General features: G+C 37.8%; 1 protein-coding gene and 1 long non-coding RNA gene across 2 annotated transcripts in view; one reads left to right on the top strand and one right to left on the bottom strand.

Annotated features, from left to right (window-relative positions):
- Positions 1-23,540, top strand: part of scarf2 (scavenger receptor class F, member 2) — a 39,037-nt gene that overhangs the window by 6,645 nt on the left and 8,852 nt on the right. The window contains exons 2-9 of the mRNA XM_067439514.1: positions 1,391-1,449; positions 1,535-1,636; positions 4,350-4,869; positions 9,015-9,233; positions 11,084-11,212; positions 12,233-12,336; positions 18,388-18,502; positions 21,648-21,772. Coding sequence (XP_067295615.1) covers positions 1,391-1,449; positions 1,535-1,636; positions 4,350-4,869; positions 9,015-9,233; positions 11,084-11,212; positions 12,233-12,336; positions 18,388-18,502; positions 21,648-21,772 — 1,373 coding nt within the window. The remainder of the gene's footprint in view (positions 1-1,390; positions 1,450-1,534; positions 1,637-4,349; positions 4,870-9,014; positions 9,234-11,083; positions 11,213-12,232; positions 12,337-18,387; positions 18,503-21,647; positions 21,773-23,540) is intronic.
- Positions 4,727-23,540, bottom strand: part of LOC137071480 (uncharacterized) — a 59,891-nt gene continuing 41,077 nt past the window's right edge. The window contains exons 6-7 of the long non-coding RNA XR_010904436.1: positions 10,675-10,812; positions 4,727-4,857 (exon numbers count right to left, since the gene is read on the bottom strand). This is a non-coding gene — a long non-coding RNA (uncharacterized lncRNA). The remainder of the gene's footprint in view (positions 4,858-10,674; positions 10,813-23,540) is intronic.

The following is a 23,540-nucleotide window of genomic DNA, read 5'->3' as shown; positions in this document are numbered from 1 at the left end:
ATTCACTGCAAATTTATATTCAAAAACAGGTGCATACGAAGAACATCTTTTTAGATGACACAAATTTCAATCTGTTTCACACAAAGCTACACTGTGGTTTCAGAAGAATGTATTTAGGGTTAGTTCATTAAAAAAAAAAAAAAAAAAAAAAAAATCCCATAATTTACTCGCCATCCTATGGGTACATGACATTGCTCTTTCAGCCAAACACAAACAGAGTTATATTAAAACAATATCCTGGCTCTTCCAAGCTTTATAATGGGAGTGAATGTTTCCTTAGATTTTGAAGCCTAAAAGAGTGCATCCTTCCATCGTAAAACAGCTCCAGGGCGTAAATAAAGGCCTTCTAAAGTGAAGCGATGCATTTTTTAAAGAAAAGTATCCATATTTATAACTTTATAAACTAATCACTGGTTTCCGGTAACAGCCGTCCACAAGTCTAATTCTAGCGCAATTTAAAACACCAGTCATGAATTAAAAGTTTGTTGTCCAGCCCTATTTGTTGGAATTGCGTCACACTACTCTTACATCGTATATTCACCAAACTTGACTCACATACCACCGGAAGCCAGTGATTATATATATATATATATATATATATATATATATATATATATATATATATATATATATATATATATATATATATATATATATTGTAATTGTAATGGGCTAACATTCATTCCCATTATAAAGCTTATTTTTTAATATAACTCCGATTGTGTCTGGCTAAAAGAAGAAAGTCATATACACTTTGGATGGTTTTAGGGTGAGTAAATGATGGGGTCATTTTAATTTTTGGCACTTTAAATGAGTTCAAATGAATATTCTGACAAGCATTTTCAAAGCTTTCTTGAAATATCTGTTTAAATTACTGACTTATTACTGTTTATATACTATTTATTAGACTGACTTACTGGCTTAATGCAGGACCTTTGCATTACTAATCACATAAGGCTGTGGCCTTATTTTGGATCCAGCCACTCATTGTTTCTCCACATCTGACGATGCAATGAAGTTATCGCTTCTAACGGCATGTCTGGTTCGCATGACTCCTGTCGGCGAGAGGGTGGAGAATGGAATGAATGCTTACGCTTGTGTTTGTGCGAGTGGATGCGGGTTCACTATCTGAAACATCTGCGCTTGTGAAGCTCAGATGAAGCTACAGATGGCACCCAGACATTTGCAATATTCCTCATGAGTCACATGTTTAAATCACTCAAGGACAGTTGAAACTTTGGTCAAGGCATTTGCAAAATACGCTGACTCAAACGTTGAACTGTCCTTCGACTTATCAGCTAAAATGTTTTAAAGATTTAATGTTCCTTAACTAATACGCCAATGCACTTTATCTTGATCATTTTGTCTTGATTTGTCACCTTATCATTAGGTCATCAGGGTTTACGTGTTGCAGTGGATGGGCGCAGCAAGGTGAAGAGTGTTTAACACGTAAGTGTCATTTCCTGTATGTTAGATGACTTCCTGAGTATCACATTACTTGATTTATATCTTGATCATGTCATTGTCCCCTTAGCTCTCTGTGAAGGCAACTTCACTTGTAATGAGAACGAGGTGTGTGTCCGACCGAACGAATGCCGCTGTCGTCATGGATATTTTGGGGCAAGTTGTGACACAAGTGAGTAGCTTTTTGTCTTTTTTAGATTAAAGAAACAATTTTAATAATTAAAAACTTATTTTTGCCCTTCAGTGAGCCTAGCGGTAATAAATGCTAATGAACTTCTAGAAGCGAAATAAACTTTTAACAGATATATACCAAGTTCTGTCATGAAAGTTCTGTCATTCTCTAGATGGCGCAGGCTGATAGTTCCTTAATGCAACCTGCTGACAATTACATCTTGGCACAAGCTGATTGGTTCCTGTTGAATCTGTAGCCAATGAGCTTTCTGCTCAATATTTAAATAGTTAGTGTTTACTGTAGCTGTTTGCAGCGCACTATCAGAGTTCCTCATAAACCCTCCACCTTCCCCAGCTCCACCTGTATAGATCTGCAATGGGGTAATTCATGTACACTTTATTGTACAGCAGCAGCATGTCATGTATGGATTGGCTGTAGCAAGTCTCTGTGAATGCTCTACAGCAGCAATAATCAACAGCAGCAGTATAGCAGATCTATTCTGGCAAGAACAAATATTAACATTGTCGTATTCGTTATGATGCTAAAATTTTCAGAGACATATGATAGAAATGCATTTAAAATCTACCTTTTCCAGTTAAAGGACAACTCCGGTGAGAAATTAACCTAGGGGTAATTAACACATGGTTACCAAATAGATCATTCTCTGGCATGCGTTTTCATGAAAATCGAATGTAAAGATTTACATTCGGTACATACGGCACAGGGTAAGTGAAATTAAATCACTAGTTAATACCACTAACAAGGCTCAAAATAGCCTCACACTAACACTTTGTAAGTGTACAAACAGTTTAATAAGAAGATGCTTTATAAAGACAGTCCATTACGCATATACAGACAGGAGCCATCTTGGAAAAAAAGTTGTTTCCGGAAAAAAGCACTGAAGGCAGCAGAGAAAAATAAATCAATAAAAATAAAAATGTCCATGAAATTAGATTTCACAAACTTAATTCCTATCGACCAGCTCACTTAGCACAGCGTTTGTGGCTCGACCCGTCGAGACCGAGATGGCGCCTGACCGTAAACGCGTAATGTACTGTCTTTATAAAGTATCTTCTTATTAAACTGTTTGTACACATACAAAGTCCTCAATGCTTCAGTTTGCATGTATGGACCCTCATTATGCTACCGTGTTAGTGTGAGGCTATTTTGAGCCTTATTAGTGGTATTAACTAGCGATTACATTTGTTTTACTCTGTGGCCCATAGACAAGCGTTATAAGCTAATCTGTTTTTAGAGATAAAACTCTTTAAATTCATTTTTCATGAAAATGCATCCCAGAGAACTTGGTTAATTAAATGTGTTGTTAATTACCCACAGGTTCATTTTTCACTGCCGTTGTCCTTTAAAGGGTGTAAAAATACTAATTCATATTGTCTGCAGGGGTATATTTCAAGGAATAGTTCACCCACAAAATTTATTTTCCCCATAATTTTACCGTCAAGCCATTCTAGGTGTTCAGTATATGTCTCTCTTCTTTCAGCCAAACACAATCGGAGTTAAATAATATCCTGGCTCTTCCCAGCTTTGTAATGGCATTGAATAGTGTTCGAGTTTTTGAAGCTCCACAAAATGCATCCATCCATCATAAAAGTAATCCATACGACTCCCACGGTTTAATAATCGCCTTCTGAAGTTAAACAATGGGTGTTTGTGAGAAAAAATCTGGCAATGGCCTTATGCACGTTCACAAGTTACATGGTTTTTGCGAGAGGCATCTATTCTAAGCTTATGCTACGCCTACGTCATGCGTCAGGTCAGAGGTCACATTTACACCAGAACTCAACTCTCTTGTAAATAAGCTTACAGCCATTGCCCGAAGCCAGTTATTATAGTTTCTAAAGTTTTAAATGTAGATATCATGGGAAGAGCCAGACAATTGCCTATTATAACCTTAATATAAGACAGATTGTGTTCGGCTGTAAGAAGAAGGTCATATACACCTTGGATGGCTTGAGGGTGAGTAAATTATAGGATCATTTTCAGTTTGGGGGGAACTATTCCTTTAAATTTGTGTCCAATATAGCATGCTCTTAAAGGGATAGTTCACTTTAAAATGAAAATTCTGTCATCCTTTATTCACCCTCAAGTTACTCAAACAAAGTTTCTCAAACAGTTAACTGGAGCGATTGACTTCCATAATATTTTTTTTTTTCCTACTATGGAAGTCAATGGCTCCAGTTGACTGTTTGGTTACTGACATTCTTCAAAAAATCTTCCTTTGTGTTCAGCTGAAGAAAGAAATTCATACAGGATTGAAACAACTTGAGGGTGAGTAATGGCAGAATTTTTATGTTAAAGTGAACTATCCCTTTAAATGTCTCCTTCGGTGTAGCAATCGTAAATAGCAAATCCTCAAGTCAAATCCTTCAATACGTCCCTCTCAAAATTCTATTTGTGATAGTTCATATTATTACTGATTTTATTGTATTTTTATCAAATAAATGAAGCCTTGGCGAGCAGTAGAGACTTCTTTCTAAAATATTGTACTCTCCACAAACGTTTTGAATGGTACTGTAGATAGGTATCACATTAATAATACAAATTTTTATTTACAAAATAAATGTTTATGCTGGATTTTAGTTAAATAAACAATGAAACATGAAATCATTCTGTCTGCTTCCCTTACACAGTAAACATTTATTTTCTTTTGAGTCTGTAAACAACAACCCGTGCATCTTTTTGACTCCCCCAGAGTGTCCCGCTCAGTTCTGGGGTCCGGACTGCAAGGGCATGTGCACATGCCACCCTAATGGTAAATGTGACGATGTGACCGGGAAGTGCACATGCTACCCCAACCGCTGGGGTGAAAACTGCGAGAAGCCCTGCAACTGTCAGAAAGGGAAATGTGACCAGGAGACGGGCAAATGCACCTGCCATGCCGGTTACTGGGGACCGCAGTGCAACAACAACTGCTACTGCAGCATCAACTCTGTGTGCGACCAGAGCACGGGCCGGTGCATCTGCAACCCTGGCTGGTACGGACGTAATTGCGGCGCTCAATGTCTGTGTAGTAACTCGCCTTGTGAGCAGTTTACAGGCCGATGTCAGTGTAAGGAGAGGCTTTGGGGTCCACGTTGTGACCGGTACTGTCAGTGCTTGCACGGGAAGTGTAACCCAGCAGATGGATCATGTACCTGTAAACCAGGATACAGAGGAAAGCTATGCCGAGAGCCATGTCCAGCTGGGCTCTACGGACAGAACTGCAAAAACAGGTAAGGAAAAGTCAGAAACACTACTGGCTAGAAGTTTGTAACCATTAAGGTATGTTTTTTTGGAAGAAGCCTTTTATGCTCACCAATGCTGAATTAATTTGATTGAATTTAAATGATCCAAAAAAAAAATGCAGATTCAAATAACATATTTCACATGATTAAGTGTTACATGATCCCTTAGAAACCTTTTTTTTTCTTATCACAGTTGTGCTGCATGCATATTATTTAGGAGGAAACCATGATACAATATAAAATTTAAAAGTTTTGGGCAATACAAAAAATAATGTAACAAATAATTCCACTTTTTAACTTTCTACTCATAAAATCCTGAATTAGTTTTTTTAAGGGTGGGTCACCGACAGTGGTTCAGGCTGTAGAGTTGCCGAATGACTAAAGAAACGTTATCAGCAAGATTGCAGAAAATGTACATTTCTCATCTTTTCAATTCAAATTCCAAATGGCCCTTCTGGTAAGAAAGAGGAGGATTAAAAACAGTACATCAAATGTTTGTTCAGTTGCAAATATCATTGCTTATTTTCAATCCTACATTTTTAATAATTTCCCAACAAAAAATAACCAGCACAAACTGTTTTCACCATTGATAAGAAATTAATGATTTCTGAAGGATCATGTGTATTTTTGATCAACTAAAAGCATCTTGGTGCGCAGAAGAGACTTTCAAAAATATGAAAAGAAATCTGGTTACACTTTATTTCAATGGTCCACTTTAGACATTTGACTAACTAATAACTACAGTGGGGCAAAAAATTATTTAGTCAGCCACCAATTGTCCAAGTTCTCTCACTTAAAAAGATGAGGCATTTAATTTTTATCATATGTACACTTCAACTATGAGAGACAGAATAAGAAAAAAAATCCAGAAAATAACATTTATTTCAAAAAGAATTTATTTGCACATTATGGTGGAAAATAAGTTTTTGGTCACCTACAAAAAAGCAAGATTTCCGGCTCTCACAGACCTGTAACTTCTTCTTTAAGAGGCTCCTCTGTCCTCCACTTGTTACCTGTATTAATAGCACCCGTTTGAACTCATTATCAGTATAAAAAACCTGCTCACAACCTCAAACAGTCAGACTCCAACTGCACTATGGCCAAGACCAAAGAGCTGTCAAAGGACACCAAAAACAAAATTGTAGACCTGCACCAGGCTGGGAAGACTGAATATGCAAAAGGTAAGCAGCTTAGTGTGAAGAAATCAACTGTGGGAGCAATTATTAGAAAATGGAAGACATACAAGACCAATGATAATCTCCCTCGATCTGGGGCTACATGTAAGATCTCACCCCGTGGGGTCAAAATGATCACAAGAACAGTGAGAAAAAATCCCAGAACCACATGGGCGGACCTAGGGAATGATCTGCAGAGAGCTGGGACCAAAGTAACAAAGGCTACCATCAGAGCACACTATGCCACCAGGGACTCAAATCCTGCAGTGCCAGACGTGTTCCCCTGCTTAAGCTAGTACATGTCCGGGCCCGTCTGAAGTTTGCATGGGGGTGGAAACAACATATTTTGGGGGTTTTTTTTCTGCAAAGGGACCATGATGACTGATCCGTGTAAAAGAAAGAATGAATGGGGCCATGTATCATGATATTTTGAGTAAAAACCTCCTTCCCTCAGCAAGGGCATTGAAGATGAAACGTGGCTGGGTCTTTCAGACTGACACTGATCCCAAACACACCACCGGGGAATGAAGGAGTGGCTTTGTAAGAAGCATTTCAAGGTCCTGGAGTGGCCTAGCCAGTCTCCTGATCTCAACCCCATAGAATTTTTTTGGAGGGAGTAGAAAATCTGTGCTGCCCAGCGACAGCCCCAAAACATCACTGCTCTAGAGGAGATCTGCATTGGGAATGGACCAAACCAACAGCAACAGTGTGTAAAAACCTTGTGAAGACTTACAAAAAAACGTTTAACCTCTGTCATTGTCAGTGTTGGGAGTAACGCATTACAAAAGTAATACATTACAGTAACTCATTACTTTTTGCTGTAACGCAGTAGTGTAAGGCATTACTAAGGAATTTTCAGTAATATTTAACTCGATACATGTTCAGTAACGCTTGCGTTACACCCCCCCCCCCACACACACACACACAAAAAATTGTAAAAGGAAAAGGAAAAAAAAACAGCGATACATTAACAAATAAAATGAAACTGTTCGTGGACTCTTAAGCCGCGTGTGGTGTCCAAGTTAGTAAATAAAGACCAAATGACAGCTTCTGATACATTTGTATAGTGATTTACTTCATTCATCTCCCTCTTGCTGGTGTACATTTGAATATTGTGTGACATAGTCGTGTTTTTTGCGGATTTTACGGAAGTGCCGCAGGCATGATTTCAGCCTTTGTGCTTGTGCGGGCAAGTGGAAAAGTGGCTAAAGAAGGTTTAAAGGCTCTGTTGTTTCAAAGAATAGCACAACGGCAAGCACGTCGAAAAACAGACGAGAGGCGCGCGCTGCTGAGCCAAACTAAAGTATAAACAAAACTTTGTAAAAAAAAAAAAAAAGAATAAGACTACTGCACACTGTGACACCATCGTTTCGATTTTTTTATAGTAATAAAGTAATTTAGTTCAGTTAGAGAACAGACCGTTCAAATAAAAACTGAAGGTGTCTGCTAAGCATGATCCGAACGTGTCGCCTACAAACGCAGCAGGAGTCAGATCTTGAGCTGACAGACAAGATGATCACAGAAGATTTGGCGCCTAATAAAGGGAGTTTGTCATTGTGTTGTGTTTTTCATTAAGAATAATAGGCTAATTCTAAACCGAAACTAAAATCTGCTTGGCCACACAGAGCGCGCATTTACTGACGAGCTGTCATTCACGGTGTGCACTCACTAGCGCGTTTTCAGTTCATCCATTTGGAAGCTTAACTTTCATAGGAATTCATTGAAAGCCCTGTCTTTGCATCCGCTCCCGTTATTAATGCCCGAAGCGGCCGTGCAAATGTTCCTTTCGGTTAGTGATTTAAAAGCCCAGATACCGTTATTACCGGTGTTGTCACATCACACTTTGATTAACCGGTGGGAAAATTTCCACACCGTCACATATCTACTGTACATTCGCGAGATGGATGCGCATTGCTTGGAGTTTATCAGATATACGGACAAGAACGTAGGCTAGTCAAAAGAAACCTTTGTCTAAAACCGAAAGAACTATCGATGTCGCAACAATAAGAAAGGAACAAATGCGCATATTATCATAACATAAAATTTACAGACAGTTCTGTTGTGTCTATAAACAGACCTAAGCTATTCCCAGATAATCTTTACCTCTACGATACTTATAACAGAATTGGATCATTTGTGATTCTGTCTGTCATGATTTCTTGCAGCTTTCACTTTTTTTTTTCTCTATATTGTTAGCCTGGATAGCCCACAGTCATTATGCTTCATCATATTTCCTTCTACTCGATGTAAAATGCTCTCTGGTAGCCTACATTTTAGAATGTTAAGAGCTACTTCTGTAGTTATTTTGGTGAAAGTAACTCAAAAGTAATACAGTTACGTAACGCATTACAATTCTGAGACAGTAATATTGTAATGTAAAGAATTACTTTTAAATAGCAATAATAAGTAACCTATAATATATTACAGTTTGGAAGTAACTTGCACAACACAGGTCATTGCCAACAAAGTATTGAGATTAACTTTTGTTATTGACCAAATACTTATTTTCCACCATAATTTGCAAATAAATTGGTTAAAATTCAGACAAAGTGATTCTCTCATAGTTGAAGTGTACATATGATGAAAATTACAGGCCTCTCATCTTTTTAAGTGCGAGAACTTGCACAATTGGTGGCTGACTAAATACTCTTTTGCCCCAGTGTACATGCCAATTTACTCTTATAACTCAAACCTAACCTAAGTCTACCAATAATCTAATGAAAGTTTTTTTAAATGTAGTTGCAAAGTTACTTACAGTATATTTAGTAGAATGTCTAAAGTGGACCATTAAAATAAAGTTTAACCAAAAATCTTAATGATTCCAAGCTTTGACCATATCCATATTCAGAGCTTTTTATCTTCTTGATTTTATTGCCAGAACTTGTACTCTTGTTTTTGTTTTTGTTTTTTTGACACATACCTGGACGATTCCAATCTTTCCTTTTTTCCGTTGATCAGGTGTGGCCACTGTAAAGGCCAGCAGCCCTGTAAGGTGACGGACGGTCGTTGTGTAACGTGTGAGAGCGGCTGGAATGGAACAAGATGTGATCAGGCGTGTGTAGACGGTTACTTTGGAGAGAACTGTAAGGATCAGTGTCCGCCGTGCAAAGACGGTCACTTCTGCAACCGCATCGATGGGAAGTGCTCTCACTGCAATCCCGGCTGGATTGGAGATCGGTATGTGATTTTTGGCTGATAGTGAACCCCTTTGTTGCCGACAGTTGTAAAATAATTACTATTTGTTTTTTTAGCACTTGTTATAAGACAACTGAGAGGGGTATTCACTAAGAAAGAACTGATATAGCTGTTTATTTGAACACATATGCATTGAAATTAGTAATAATAATAATAAAACAAATATAAGTACATCAAATCTAAAGCTATTTGTACATACAAACACATGTTCAAAAGTTTGTGGTCGGAAAGGTTTATTTAATGTTTTAAAATAAATGTTTAAAGATGTCTCTTAAGTGGCTGCTTTTATTTGATCAACAACAACAAAAAATAGTTGTTTCAATTTGAAAAAGTGTCCGTGCTGTTTTAAAGGTCCCGTTCTTCGCGTGTTTTCAAAGCTTTGATTATGTTTACAGTGTGCAATATAACATGAGTTCATGTTTCGCGTGTAAAAAAACAGTATTTTTCACACAGTTTACTTATCTGTACAGCGCTGTTTCCTCTGTCCTAAAATCGGCCTGATGATTTCCTTGTTCTATGAAGTCCCTCCTTCAGAAACACGTAACGAGTTCTGATTGGGCCAGCGCTTCCCGTGTTGTGATTGGACAGCAGCTTAGCGCACTTTGCCCGGAAAGGTCCCGCCTCTTACCTTAACGGGGAGATGCAAGCGCTGACTGCGTGCTCTTCTCCACGTGGGAGAAGATTTCTATTTTTCATGTTCTTGTGGGGGGAGGGTTAGTCAACAAACGGTTCTATTGACGTCATTACAGCAGGACGCGCAGGGGTGTAGTCCAAACCGGCCGTTCGCTGTAGGCTTTGAAAGGGAACTTCTGTTAAATAAAATATCTCGCTTGGCATTGAACTTTGAGCTTTATAAATTTACAGATATTATTTATGCTCTAACAGCAACATTACACACTAACTAAAGTTTGAAAGATGGAATCGCGAAGAACGGGACCTTTAATGTTAAGTCAACTTGAAATGTAAAGTTGTACTAAGTTACAACTTGGAGGTTTGAGTTGACTAAACTTAAAATGAAGGCAGCACAAACATTTAATTTAATTATAATTTTGTTATAGTGTACAATAAAACGGCAATACTGTGAAATAATTACAATTTAAAACAACTGTTTTCTATTTTAAAATGTAATTTATTCATGTGACGAATTTTCAGCCTCATTACTCCAGTCTTCACTGTCACATGATCCTTAATTTTTGGGAACAATAATTGTTATTTTTTAAAAGAACAGCATTTATTTGAAATAAAAATCTTTCAAATGAATTGCACATGATTAGTGAATAAAACAGATTTTTTGCTGTAAAATAGTGGAAAAAAAGGGGAATTGTGCAAAGCATTTAGTTAATTCACCTCTCAAACTTTTCATATGTTGTACCTTAAAGGGTTAGTTCACCCAAAAATAAAAATTCGGTCATTAATTACTCACCCTCATGTCGTTCGACACCCGTAGGACCTCCGTTCATCTTTGAAACACAAATGAAGATATTTTTCAGATGAATCGATGGCTCAGAAAGGCTTTCATGGACGCCCATGTCATTTCCTCTCTCAAGACCCATAAAAGGCACTAAAGACGTCAAAACAAAACAAAGCACATCTCACTACAGTGGCTCTAAAATAATTTTACGAAGCGAAAGGATATTTTTTGTGCACAAAAAAAAAAACTGAAATCATGAATTGAAACACTGATTTATAACAGTTTGAAGCTTTGTTTTGAAATAAGATTGCCATGATTTTACAGTTGCTTCAGATACCAGTCACACAGAGCCGTTCGAAAGGGAACTGAATTAACCATTCAATTCTGTTTGTATAACCTCTGCCTTTTTCTCTTTGTATAGCTGTGAGGTGCGCTGTCCTAACGGCACCTATGGAGAAAACTGTGAAAAAGACTGCAGCCATTGCTTTAATGGAGACTGCCATTTTGCCACAGGAGAGTGTCTCTGTGACCCTGGCTTCTATGGGACATAGTAAGTCACATCTCTGAGTCATGCACATATTTAGGTCATCTTGATATCTAAGCCTGTTTTCATTAACGAATGAATCACAAAATCAACAAAGAGTCATTCTAAATACTTTAAAGATGAGTAACAAACTAATTGCAGGAAACAGGACACCCAAAATAGTTAAATGAGCTTGGTTCTTTGTAAATTGAACATGTCCATGGAAAGACATGGTGATAAATGGATTAACTACTGCATAATTATAATTTAGTACCATAAAATCCCATTTAATTGAAATATTGAAAACCACATTTTTCGACAGGTAAACTTGAAGACAAGCAGAAAACACATTTAAAGGAACTGTATGTAAGAAATGTATTTCAATTAATCATAAAATGGCCCTGATATGTCACTAGACATTAATAAATCATGTTAATTTCAAATACTTATATCACTGTCAACAGTAGTCCGGCCAGGATATTGTCATTTAAAAGTTGTTGCTGCAGCCCTCAACTGATGTTGATGTTGACATGTGTTTTGGCCTGAAGCTCCACCCTCCACATATCGATCAATCACGAAGTCAGTAGTGTTTCGGCATCAAGGTTGCCAGATCTGCTCTAGTTACCACAGCTGCAGCTACAAATGTTCCTGCTGATCCTGCAGACTATCTGGCAACCTCGAGTCAGGGGGGAGGGGGAGAGGAAGACACCGCTCTAGTCATTTGAAAGTGATTGCAGTACCAGTTTTGGCCACAATCTTACATACACTTCCTTTAAATGAAATGTATTTTTATGCAATGCTTCCTTTTTCTCTGAAAGATATTTTAAATATTTTGTTTCAGTTCAGTGATGTTCAGTGTATTGCAATGACAATTTCTGTGCTTGTTACATTTATCATCAATGCTCATTCCTCTTTTCTGTTAAATGATTTGCACTGCCAATATTTACTAAGTGCCCATAATTTCCATTTTCACTGGAAACTCCTGTTGCTTTGTACACAATGCTTGTATTGACTCTCTTGTGCTCTTTGCATTTATTTTCATTTTAGCTGCAACCTGACCTGTGAGTTTGGTCAGTTCGGAGTGAACTGTGCCGAGACCTGTCGATGTCATGACAAGAACTGCAACCCAGTGTCAGGAGCCTGCAACCTATGTAAGAAACCCTTCCAGTTTCTTTTAAGAAAAAAATAATGTCATTTTTCAAGCTATGTTATGTCATTTGCTATAGAGACACAAAAGTCTCCTGAATTGTTGAAAAATACTTGTGGGGTCCAACATCAGTCATATTTTCCATTACGTAAAGGAAAGGAGGAATAGCTGCCTAGTTGACGCAGAGGTCAACTCAAGATTCAACCTTCTGAACCGCAACGGATTAGCAAGTGTGTCGGATACTGAAGTCTATAAATTGTCATGATCACTACGCACATTATGTATTAAAATATCTAAAAATCCTATACATTTTGAATTAATTGTATTTTTATTAGACTTTTGACAGCATATTTTTCTGTCTAAAAATGGAAATGCCAATGCTGCAAGAAAATATTTATTTATTTCCCGGTTATATTCTCTTATAATCTTATTAATTTACCTTTATCTTTAAATTTCCATGTCTTAACACATGGAAAACAAGACAAAAATATGCTGTTTTCCAAAAGATTTGAATAATCAAGGAAGAAAACATTTTCATAACATAACGAAAAATGTTTTCCTAACATTTCCTGAACATAAAATGCTTGGATGCAGATGAATATTCTACAGCACACGATTTGTGCGCTTTATTCAAAGTTGTCAAAGATAGAAAAATAGATCAAATAGAAAAAAAAGAGTAAAAGATCATTCATTTCTCTTTAAAAATCTGTCAGAAACTTGTTGTGCAGGCAAAAGAAACACACAGTTGCTATGTGTAACATGCCTGCGTAGTCCTCACTATGTAGGTCACTGCCGTAGACGGCAGCAGTTTAACATGGCGGCCTTGATGGTGTTTCCAGAGCGGTGTCTTATTTTTACGGCTGTGTTTTTTGGCTCTCTTCCTGCCTGCTTGCAGGGTTAGTGAGAGCTGGGGGTTTTTCACACAGCTGAGAGAAATACTACAGGAAGAGAGATGGAGTGATGAGGAAAGGTGTGGGTCAGAAGAGGTTTCACAGGGACCTGAGTGAAGGCAGTAATGATGTCATTGTGCCCGACCTTTGTGAGGCCTTCAAACGCAGCTGTGCTTTCAGGGCATGTGTGGATGTCCCCACACCTCACTCTACACCCAGACTGAGCTCAGCACTTCTGTGAGCCTAGAGCACAAATCAAAGAGTCAAATAGGATGTCGTCAGTTATTAGGCTTTAACTGTTTTCAGTTGGTTTTCCAGTAGCAAATGTTTGCACAAGGAATATTACGAAAGGAGCATTTGGGTTCAGCTGAAAATAATTCCGACTTGTACCTCTGTTTGACAAAACTGCTGCAGATATTTCAAGTGCATTTAAATAAACTATGCACTTAAAGAGGACCTATTATGCTTTTTTTTTTTTACATCGTAAGCTGTCTTTAGTGTGTAATGTTCAGGGGGATTTTTTTGCTTGAAAAATTCTGCACAGCACAAAGTCACGCCTCGGTTGAAAAAAAACAGTCACGCCTCCCTGAAACGCCTCGGTTATAGTCTTCAGGTTTGCTCTGGGATGAACGCATCACAATATTCCTAATTTAAATAGTTCCTGCCCAAGGCTTATTCAAATTAAAGGGGCGAGGCCTGGTTGAGTTACATTTCCGAAAACACGCCCAAAGTGGCTGACCAATCACAACACACTGATCCAGCCTACCAATCAGAGCACATTGTGCTTTTCATAAGGAGGTGCTTCATAGAAACAGGAACTAAACAGAGTGTTACAGTAGGGCTGGGTATCGATTCAGAGGTTTCAATTTGATTCGATTTCGATTCACAAGTCCTCAAATCGATTCGATTTCGATTCTCGATTCGATTTTCAAATTTCGATTCGATTTTGGATTCTCGATTCGATTTTCAAATTTCGATTCGATTTTGGATTCTCGATTCAACTCAAATGAATATAGATTTAATACAAATACTATAGGTATTTATAAAAAAGAACAGTGAACATAATTACAAGGTAATTAAAAAGAAATGAAGAGCCACAATCATGTATGTTAAACTTTTTATTTTAGGTACACCTGAGTACATTAAAACAGAACGCATCTCTATATTTCAAATCCATACAATTGTTAAATACAATTTTGATGCAACTTTATTTTATTTTTTTATTATCTGAGAAGTATTTTATGGATGTTTTGATATATTTATTCTAAAACATAAAAAGCTAGGATATTGGATGATTTTTTTGTAGCAATTTTCAGTACATGACAAGCTTTTGTTGCGATTTTGCCGCTCATTGTGTGCATTTACTTTTCATACACGAGAAATGCGTTCATTATTTTTTTAGTCTATGGTTGAGTAGTTGTCGTGGTAACAGACAACAATACCGTGCTGACTTAAGTTGACTGTGGACTAACTATTATTTGAGGAAATCTGTTTATAATATAAGCTATTAGGGTTTGAATTATTGATCCAGCGCTGTATATGGACTTTAATTTGAATATGTCTATAATGGCTAACGTACATGCTTAAGTGACTCCTTAAGTTTGATCCTAATGCAAGGCAAGCATTCGCGTGTATGTGATTATTTTTAGCAGTTGTGTGCTCGGCTGTGTGTGTGTGTTGTCACATCAAATGGTTCCGCAGATTTTTGGTATTACTACAGCATTTCACCTCAGCATTAAAAAAGGCGACAACGCACCGGAAGCTGCCATTTTAAACACTGAATAGATAAATTATGTGCGCCTCTTGCTCCTTTGTAAGATCACGCAAGGCAAATGGGGACACCTAGTGGAGAAGACTAGTAATTAGATTTATGTTAACAGGGTATATGCAGGAATCCTGAAGTTAATTTCAATACCTTTTTAAGACTTTTTAAAGACCTTCTCAAAATATTTTAAGACCTCATCGCACCTCAAGTTCTAATTGGCAGCAAACCTTTAATAAACAGTTGTAGTCGAATGTAGACTTAAAATCTCTATCGTAGGCCAATTTTGTGAAACTAAATATGTCAAACTAAATATAAGGACATCACTCAGGCAGCAGTAAAGGCTACTGCGCCTTTAAGACCTGATGCAGGGATATGCTCGTCTTTCTCGACTGTGCATACTATACAGTTCACTTAAGGCATATTCAGACTATGTCAGCTTGGATACTCATCAAGATGGACATGATGACATACTTCTTGTGTGAGTTTGTCCATTTAAGCGCAAGACTTGAAAGAGAACTCAATATTTGCGCGCTGTGAGACGAGCTCGCTCTCTCGCATGATGCACCGCGTCAGATCTCTCAGTGCGAGTCTCACAGCGCGTCTTCACCCGAGTTGTGACGGAGAAAACGTCTGGTCATATGCGCACATACGGCAGCACTCGCATGCATTGAACAAAGTTTACAAAGAGGTGAAACAGCTCGGTAGGTGAAGCGAGTTTACCCGCCACAACTCAAAATCAGCCGCATTTGGCTGGTGGCGGTGCTAATTTCCATCCCTGGCGCGCGCGCTCCGAGCCGATCTCAGACTGAGCGCCCCGTTGTTTTTTTAATACTTATGGGGATGAAAATAAATATATTCATAAATACTTTTTGGAGTCAAACTCTTTTGACAAAGCTTGAACAAAATACTTTCAAAATTTAAGACTTTATAAAGCCGTGATAAGACTTTTTAATACTTTATAAGGGTCTTAATTTTCCCAAAATTGATTTATCACCTTTTAATACTTTTCAAGACCCCGCGGATACCCTGGTTAAGCTTATTTTCAATGTTAGTGGAAAAAAATACTGAAAAAAAATCGATTCGTGGCCTTTGAGAATCGACTCTGAATCGACCAGATTTTAAAAAACGATTAATCGAAAAATCGATTTTTTTGCCCAGCCCTATGTTACAGACAGACTGGGAATATAGGTGCTGCAAAAATGTTAAATATGTGAAAATGTGTGTTTTTTTATTTTTATTCAAGCATGAAAGCCTATTTTAGTAGACCTCAAAACCAAACCTTTGGGAAAGAGCATAATATGGCCTCATTAATACATACCGGTAGTTTATAATAAACATTTGTTCATGGCCTGCTGGTTGTGTTTATCTGGGTTTAAGTTGCTTATGTTGTATAAATATCAATACTGACACAACATATGCATATTGAACTAATAATTTGCCTTGGATGATCCAGACGAAAAATATGGTGCATCCAACAAAAGAGAAATTCTTCATTGTCAGCAGTGCCAAGTTAAGCATCCCATCACCGTCTTTGTTTATGAACGGAAGAGCATAATGGCCACACATTATGCTCCAGTGATAATGCCTGTTGGCAACAGATGCAAAGAAGCCACTGACAGACTTCCTGCATCTCACAGGATTAATCTCCTGAACCTGTGTGGGAATCAATTAATTTCAGTACAATGTTCTTTAGCATGGAACAACTCAAGACTCACAGCTCACAACTCTCAAATACTTGAATCTGATTGGTCAATCGCAGGATTATGGTGGGTATTTATGAAATGTATTAAAATTTATGCTGTGAAAACTTCAATATCACTGCATTAAATAAACAAAACAAAAAAGTTTAAAATCCTTAATTTCCTAAATCATGCTAGCCTGACAAGCCAGACCCACATCAAGATGTTTGGTCTGGAAACTCACCATTGACAGCTCAATCCGAGGGGCGGGATAAACGGTTGTCTTTCAAACTCAAACTTTCAAAATTAAACATTCACCGTATCCGGTCGGCTAAACTCCGAACACATCTTCCCTTTTTAAGAATGACTTCAGTGCCGTTCTTTGTTCTTTTCTCAGAGAAAAGCTTAACTCCAAGTCTTCCAGAGTCGCAGTCAAAGCTGATTCGAAAGACCGCCGCCGTTTGACAGTTTCTGTGTCCGCCGACTCTATACACGACGTGATTGGCCCGTCCAGATTGTGAGGAATACAGCTCAGAAGGGTATTGAGAGTTCCTAGACAACACTTGCGGGCAGATTAAATTTGCTGCCGCTAGGGTGCGTCTAGATTTCTAGGCTAAAATCATGCAGTTTGTTCTGGCAAATATAAAAGTTGCTTTTTGAGTGACTGGAATTGGTTAATTTCTGTAGTGTTCTTTAGCAGGTAAAATTCAAGAACATTAAAACACTGTTTAATGTAAAATGGCATGCAACATTATTCTTAGTTTGAATGTAAGATATTTGCAATTATTAGAGTCTGGTCAAATGAGGCATTCTGCAGTTTATATAAAGTTCATGAACTTGTATAGGGCCAGTTTTACTAAACAGGGCAAATTAGCATGAGAGCGCTAAACCAAAAAGCGCAGATGGGAGTGGAAAGTTCAGCGTGTGATCTTCTGATGACGCACATTAAAGAACACAGAGGCAGCCGGATCATTTCCATAATGATCTACCAAGAGCAGCGCAAATTCGCATCTGGTTTAAGACATGCTATTTTGGGGTGGTAAATAATGGTGCAAACATCAATAAATTGTCTAGCACAAACCTTAGTAAATCACCTTGCATGATTCATTTAAATACTCTCCGCCCATAAATTTTCCATCTGAGGGGGAAACTCCTATACAAATACAAATGTCAGCTGCAAAAATAACCTTGCCCATGCCTTTTCAGTGCTAATGTTTCACTGCGTGTCTTTAGTAAATCTTGACAGTAGTTTTTTAACGCCAAAAGTGTGGTTTGCCCTGGCGCAAGCTGTTAGTAAATCTAGCCCATAGCGTGTAATTTTTAACATTACTGCAATTTTTGACCACTAAATTGTATAATTGTCCACTTTATGTCCAATATTTCATGTCAATTTATTTATTTATTTGCTAAGTGGTCATATTACTTATTATGTCAAGAGTTTATTTTGTTATGAAGATCAACTGATTTGGATTTGAGGATGAAATACTGCTTTTAGGAATTATATATCTTCAATTACATCTTAAACTTTAGAAGAAGGTCTTACTTGTTGTTCTGCACAACCCATTTGTACTTTGGTCTCCTACGGCAGCCATGTTTTCTTGTACAGCCTCCATCTCTCTTAAAAAAAAGGCTGTGTTAAATGAAACAATTGAATACACACATATGTCAGTGCCATTTTTTTCTAAATTGCAAGTTTTACACTCTCCATCTGTGTCTCTCAGATCCTAATCAGCGGATGGGAGTAATAGCTGCGGGAACGCTGGTAACATTCCTGCTGGTGGTTCTTCTGTCTCTGCTGTGCTGCTGCTTCCTCTGTAGCAACAAAGACAACCGCAAGTGAGTGCAAATCAACACTAGTTTCTCAGTCCAGTTCCTAGTAAGTCCCAACCTTCTGAATTAAAAGATAAAGGTAAACACTTAGTCTAGTTACAGTTTATTGTGCTGAGACGATCACAAGTAAGTTATTTGTAACATTGGGCCTTATTTCTGCATAAAATGGATTCACAAATGTTTTGTAGACCTCATATTTGATAGTTATATGTGTTAATGAATTCTAATCATTCGTAAATAGGACTCTTCCCTGTTTCAGTGGTTTATCATGTCACAGGGTGTGTTCACAGCAGATTTTGGTTTGTGTGTGTAGCAGAGGGATTCCTAGCACTGTTTTATCTCCTTTACACATTTCATAAGCTCTTCACGAGTTCTCATCTGGTCAAAATACCATCATATGTAGCTATGCACACACAACAACCACAGCATTATTTTAGATGTTCGGTAAGTTCCATCTCGAAATATATTCGCAATAAAAGCAGACAAATCAGGTTGTGAAAATTTCCCTCTGCCTTTATGTTCAGTGTTAAAATGCCAATGTGAACGCTAAGCGGACCGTAGCTAAAAATATATATAGTATAAAAAATATATAAAAAATATAAGTAGTAATAAATATAAAAGTGAAACTTGTATATTATATTCATTCATTACACACAGCCTGATATATTTCAAATGTTTATTTCTTTTAATTTTGATGATTATAACTGACAACTAAGGAAAATCGCAAATTCAGTATCTCAGAAAATTTGAATATTACTTAAGACCAATACAAAGAAAGGATTTTTAGAAATCTTGCCCAACTGAAAAGTATGAACATGAAAAGTATGAGCATGTACAGCACTCAATACTTAGTTGGGGCACCTTTGCCTGAATTACTGCAGCAACGCGTCGTGGCACGGAGTCGATCAGTTTCTGGCACTGCTCAGGTGTTATGAGAGCCCAGTTGCTCTTATAGTGGCCTTCAGCCCTTCTGCATTGTTGGTTCTGGCATATCGCATCTTTCTCTTCACAATACTCCACAGATTTTATATGGGGTTAAGGTCAGGTGAGTTTGCTGACCAATTAAGAATAGGGATACCATGATCCCCAATGGGAACTGACTATGGAAACTTTACACTGGACCTCAAGCAACGTGGATTGTGTGCCTCTCCTCTCTTCCTCCAGACTCTGCGACCCTGATTTCTAAAAGAAATGCAAAATTTACTTTTATCAGAGAAGATAACTTTGGACCACTCAGCAGTCCTTTTTGTCTGTAGCCCAGGCAAGACTCTTCTGACGGTGTCTGTTGTTCAAGAGTGGCTTGACACAAGGAAAGAGAAGCTGAAACCTATGTCTTAGACACGTCAGTGGATAGTGGTTCTTGAAGCACTGACTCCAGCTGCAGTCCACTCTTTGTGAATCTCCCCCACATTTTGAATGGGTTTTATTTTACAATCCTCTCCAGGGTGCGGTTATCCCTATTGCTTGTACACTTTTCTACCACATCTTTTCCTTCCCTTCGCCTCTCTATTTATGTGTTTGGACTCAGAGCTCTGTAAACACCCAGCTTCTTTTGCAATGACCTTTTGTGACTCCAAAGTGTCAATGGTTGTCTTTTGGATAACTATTAAGTCAGCAGTCTTCCCCATGATTGTGTAGCCTACAGAACTAGACTGAGAGACCATTTAAAGGCCTTTGCAGGTGTTTTGAGATAATTAGCGGATTAGAGTGTGGCACCAGCTGTCTTCAATATTGAACCTTTTCACAATATTCTAATTTTCTGAGATACTGAATTGGGATTTTCCTTAGTTGTCAGTTATAATCATCAAAATTAAAATAAATAAACATTTGAAATATATCAGTCTATATCAAATATATTCTTGAAATATATAAGTGTAATGAATGAATATAATATACAAGTTTCACTTTTTGAATGGAATTAATGAAATAAATCAACTTTTTAATGATATTCTAATTATATGACCATCACCTGTGTGTGTGTGTGTGTGTGTGTGTGTGTGTGTGTGTGTGTGTGTGTGTGTGTGTGTGTGTGTGTGTGTGTGTGTGTGTGTGTGTGTGTGTGTTTCAATTACTGGGTATTGCATTCATTAAAAACTAATTATCTGATAATACAGTGACCATTTTGATAATGTGAACTATTATTACAATATAAAATAAGTCATTTTAATTTAAATATATTTAAAAAGGCTATTTATTTCTGTGATCCTTACTTCAGTCCCCAGTGTCACATGGTTCTATAGAAATCATTCTAATGACGTCAGAGCCCAGAAGACTAATTCGCTGCTGGTTCCTTCAAGATTTTCCTATGGGGTTTTTTGAATTTATAAAATAAGTAAAATAAACCCTGTAGTAAACATAACTTGATGCTACATCGCCGTTTCATACACTGCACACACTCGCACATAAAAACATATGTTTTCAAAAAATGGTCATAACTGCTTCAAAATTCACGTTTTTGCTATGGGTGTGTAATTTACATGCTAGAACAAAACATCAAATTATAGTCAAGTTATGCCTATCACAGGCTTTATGTTACACATTAAAAACCCATTATAAAAACACATAAGAAAATCTCAAAGGAACCAGTGTAACGTGGACCAGTGGAACCATCAACGTATCTTTGCTGAATATATACATATGTATAATAATACCAAATAAGTTTAATCATAATTAATACATGACTAAAAATTGTAATTAACCAATGCTCACATAACTGTGTGTGAACGTAACCAGATTGAGTGCTGTAACGTGTGAACGTGGCCATTGTGTCTATCTGAAACTCACCCCTGGCAAAGAACATCTTTTAACAAAGCCTGTCATCAGATTTGTTCACAGTTCACTGAAGTGAAAGCCTCCTCTGTTCTCTACAGTCAGTCGGGAAAACTCAAGACTCTCGCGTTCTAGAAATCACAGCCGGCTGTTTTCTTAAACTTTCCACCTTTTCTAAATGGCTGGAAAACTACAGAACGTAAGACCGACTGAGCCTAGACTTCCTCAGTTTGCCCATGAGGCAGATGAATCCCTACATTTCTCCTTCGTTTCAACACAAAATCTATAATCTCTATGGTTTGATGGTGTATACTGTATGGCGTATATATAATCCATTTCTGGGCAGTTCAAAGTTGGTCTAACGTCACCCTTCCTCTTTCAGCCCTGACCAGGAAAACTCCACCAACAGCAAGAAGGCCAAAATAATCCTCTGTGGTGGATTCAGCCGAATCAGCACCAAACTTCCCAGAATCCCCCTGAGGAGACAGAAACTACCCAAAGTTGTTGGTATGTCCTCATTTTCCACCATCTAAAATTACATATGGTCCAGTGTGCCGCGAGTAAACAGAACCACACAATAGATATGCACTCAATATGATTTGCAGTCTTCAATGGTTTAACAAAAACAGCGTGACATCCTTTTTGTGATAGGACGTTTTAATGCAAATCTTTAGCTCAGACGTGTCATTTTTATTATTGGCAACCAGTTCATTTAAAGGTGCAGCGAGTCATTTTGTTTTTTATGTAAATCTTTTCACACCTAGTGAAGTCATGTGAAGAAGGGACTACAAGATGTGTGAGTTTATTTAGATGGAGCGTAAATGAATGACAACACAATACCTGTGTCCTGTATGATCACTCCTTAAAGAGCTTCCTCTAAGTCTGCACTTTCACGACGTAATACCGCTTTGACTGCCGGGTAGAAGTCCTCTGCATAGCTCGCAAACTTGCGGGCTCAGCTGAAGTGCGCATTGAGGGCGCATAGCAGCTGCAAAGGGGGCGCTCACGAGCACCCTTCTTTAAGCTTAAATGACGAATGGGACACCCTACGGTCTTGTGGACTTAACGGACACACGCACACAATGGCCATTGTAAGTCCACAAGACGGAAAGTGCACATGAAGTGTGTTATTTGGGACAGGGCCATAGTAATATCAAATTCTGGCTCAACCAATAGCATGAGTTTGGGGCGGGCTCTCGTTTCCCTGACCAATGGCAGATGGGGCAGTGGTTGAGAACCTGTTTGGTGCCTCTACTGGCTAAGAGCTTGAAAAGCGCTGAAAGCGCTCTGCGTCGACCCAAACACAGTCTTTAGGGTTTCATCTGAATGGAATGCTCCGGGTGCACGTCTTATTTCCCTTGGCTCCTTGTGAAGCTTCAAGTCCTTATTAATCTGTACCCAAACAGACATTCATTTTCTTATTCCCCGCATTTCTTCCCTCATTTCCCTATTTCTTATTAAAACAGACGGCTGGGAGCTGAATGTTCCCCCAATCAAAGACTCCTCTGTTTTTGCCAGGATGGAACCCCTGTGTGGAGTTCTTGTGGTTGGGGAACTGTATGAGGTGTTGCTGCCAGGAGTCGGTTTTAGAGGGAATATTAAAGTGGCCATGCAAACATATTACTTTAAGGCAGTTTGTTTGGTATAATCATTTTAAACTTGGATTCAGAGACCAAAATCGTAAAAGGCACTAAATTAAATACATTTGACTTTTTAAATATAGAAAAATGTGAGGTAGTTTTGCAGGTCAAATGGTAAAACTTTACAATGATTCTCATTTGTTAAAATTAGTTAATGCATTAACTAAAATGAACTAACAATGAGCAATATATTTTTTTACAGTGTTTATTAACCTTTGCTATTGTTAGCTAATAAAAATATTAATGTTCATGTTACTTCACAGTGCATTAAAGGGCACCTATTATGCAAAATTCACTTTTACATGGTGTTTGAACATAAATGTGTCGGCAGTGTGTTCACAACCACCCTATAATGGTAAAAATCCACCCTCTCCTCTTTTTTTAATCCCCATAAATCATGATCACATCTCAGAACAAGCCGTTTGCAGATTCATGGCAAAATGATGTCACATTTACTTTTTGATCTATGTGATTTTTATTTTATCTATGTGATTCACTTTTAAGGGATAGTTCACACAAAATAAAAATCATCACCATTCACTCACCCCGATGTTGTTCCAAAACCTGGATTGTATTTCTACTCTGGAAAACAACCAGGGGCTGTCAAGTTCCTATAACAACAAAAAAGCACCATA

This window comes from Pseudorasbora parva, chromosome 3 (assembly GCF_024679245.1).
Source record: "Pseudorasbora parva isolate DD20220531a chromosome 3, ASM2467924v1, whole genome shotgun sequence".
Lineage (NCBI taxonomy): Eukaryota > Metazoa > Chordata > Actinopteri > Cypriniformes > Gobionidae > Pseudorasbora > Pseudorasbora parva.
This window is presented reverse-complemented; position numbering and strand designations above follow the sequence as displayed.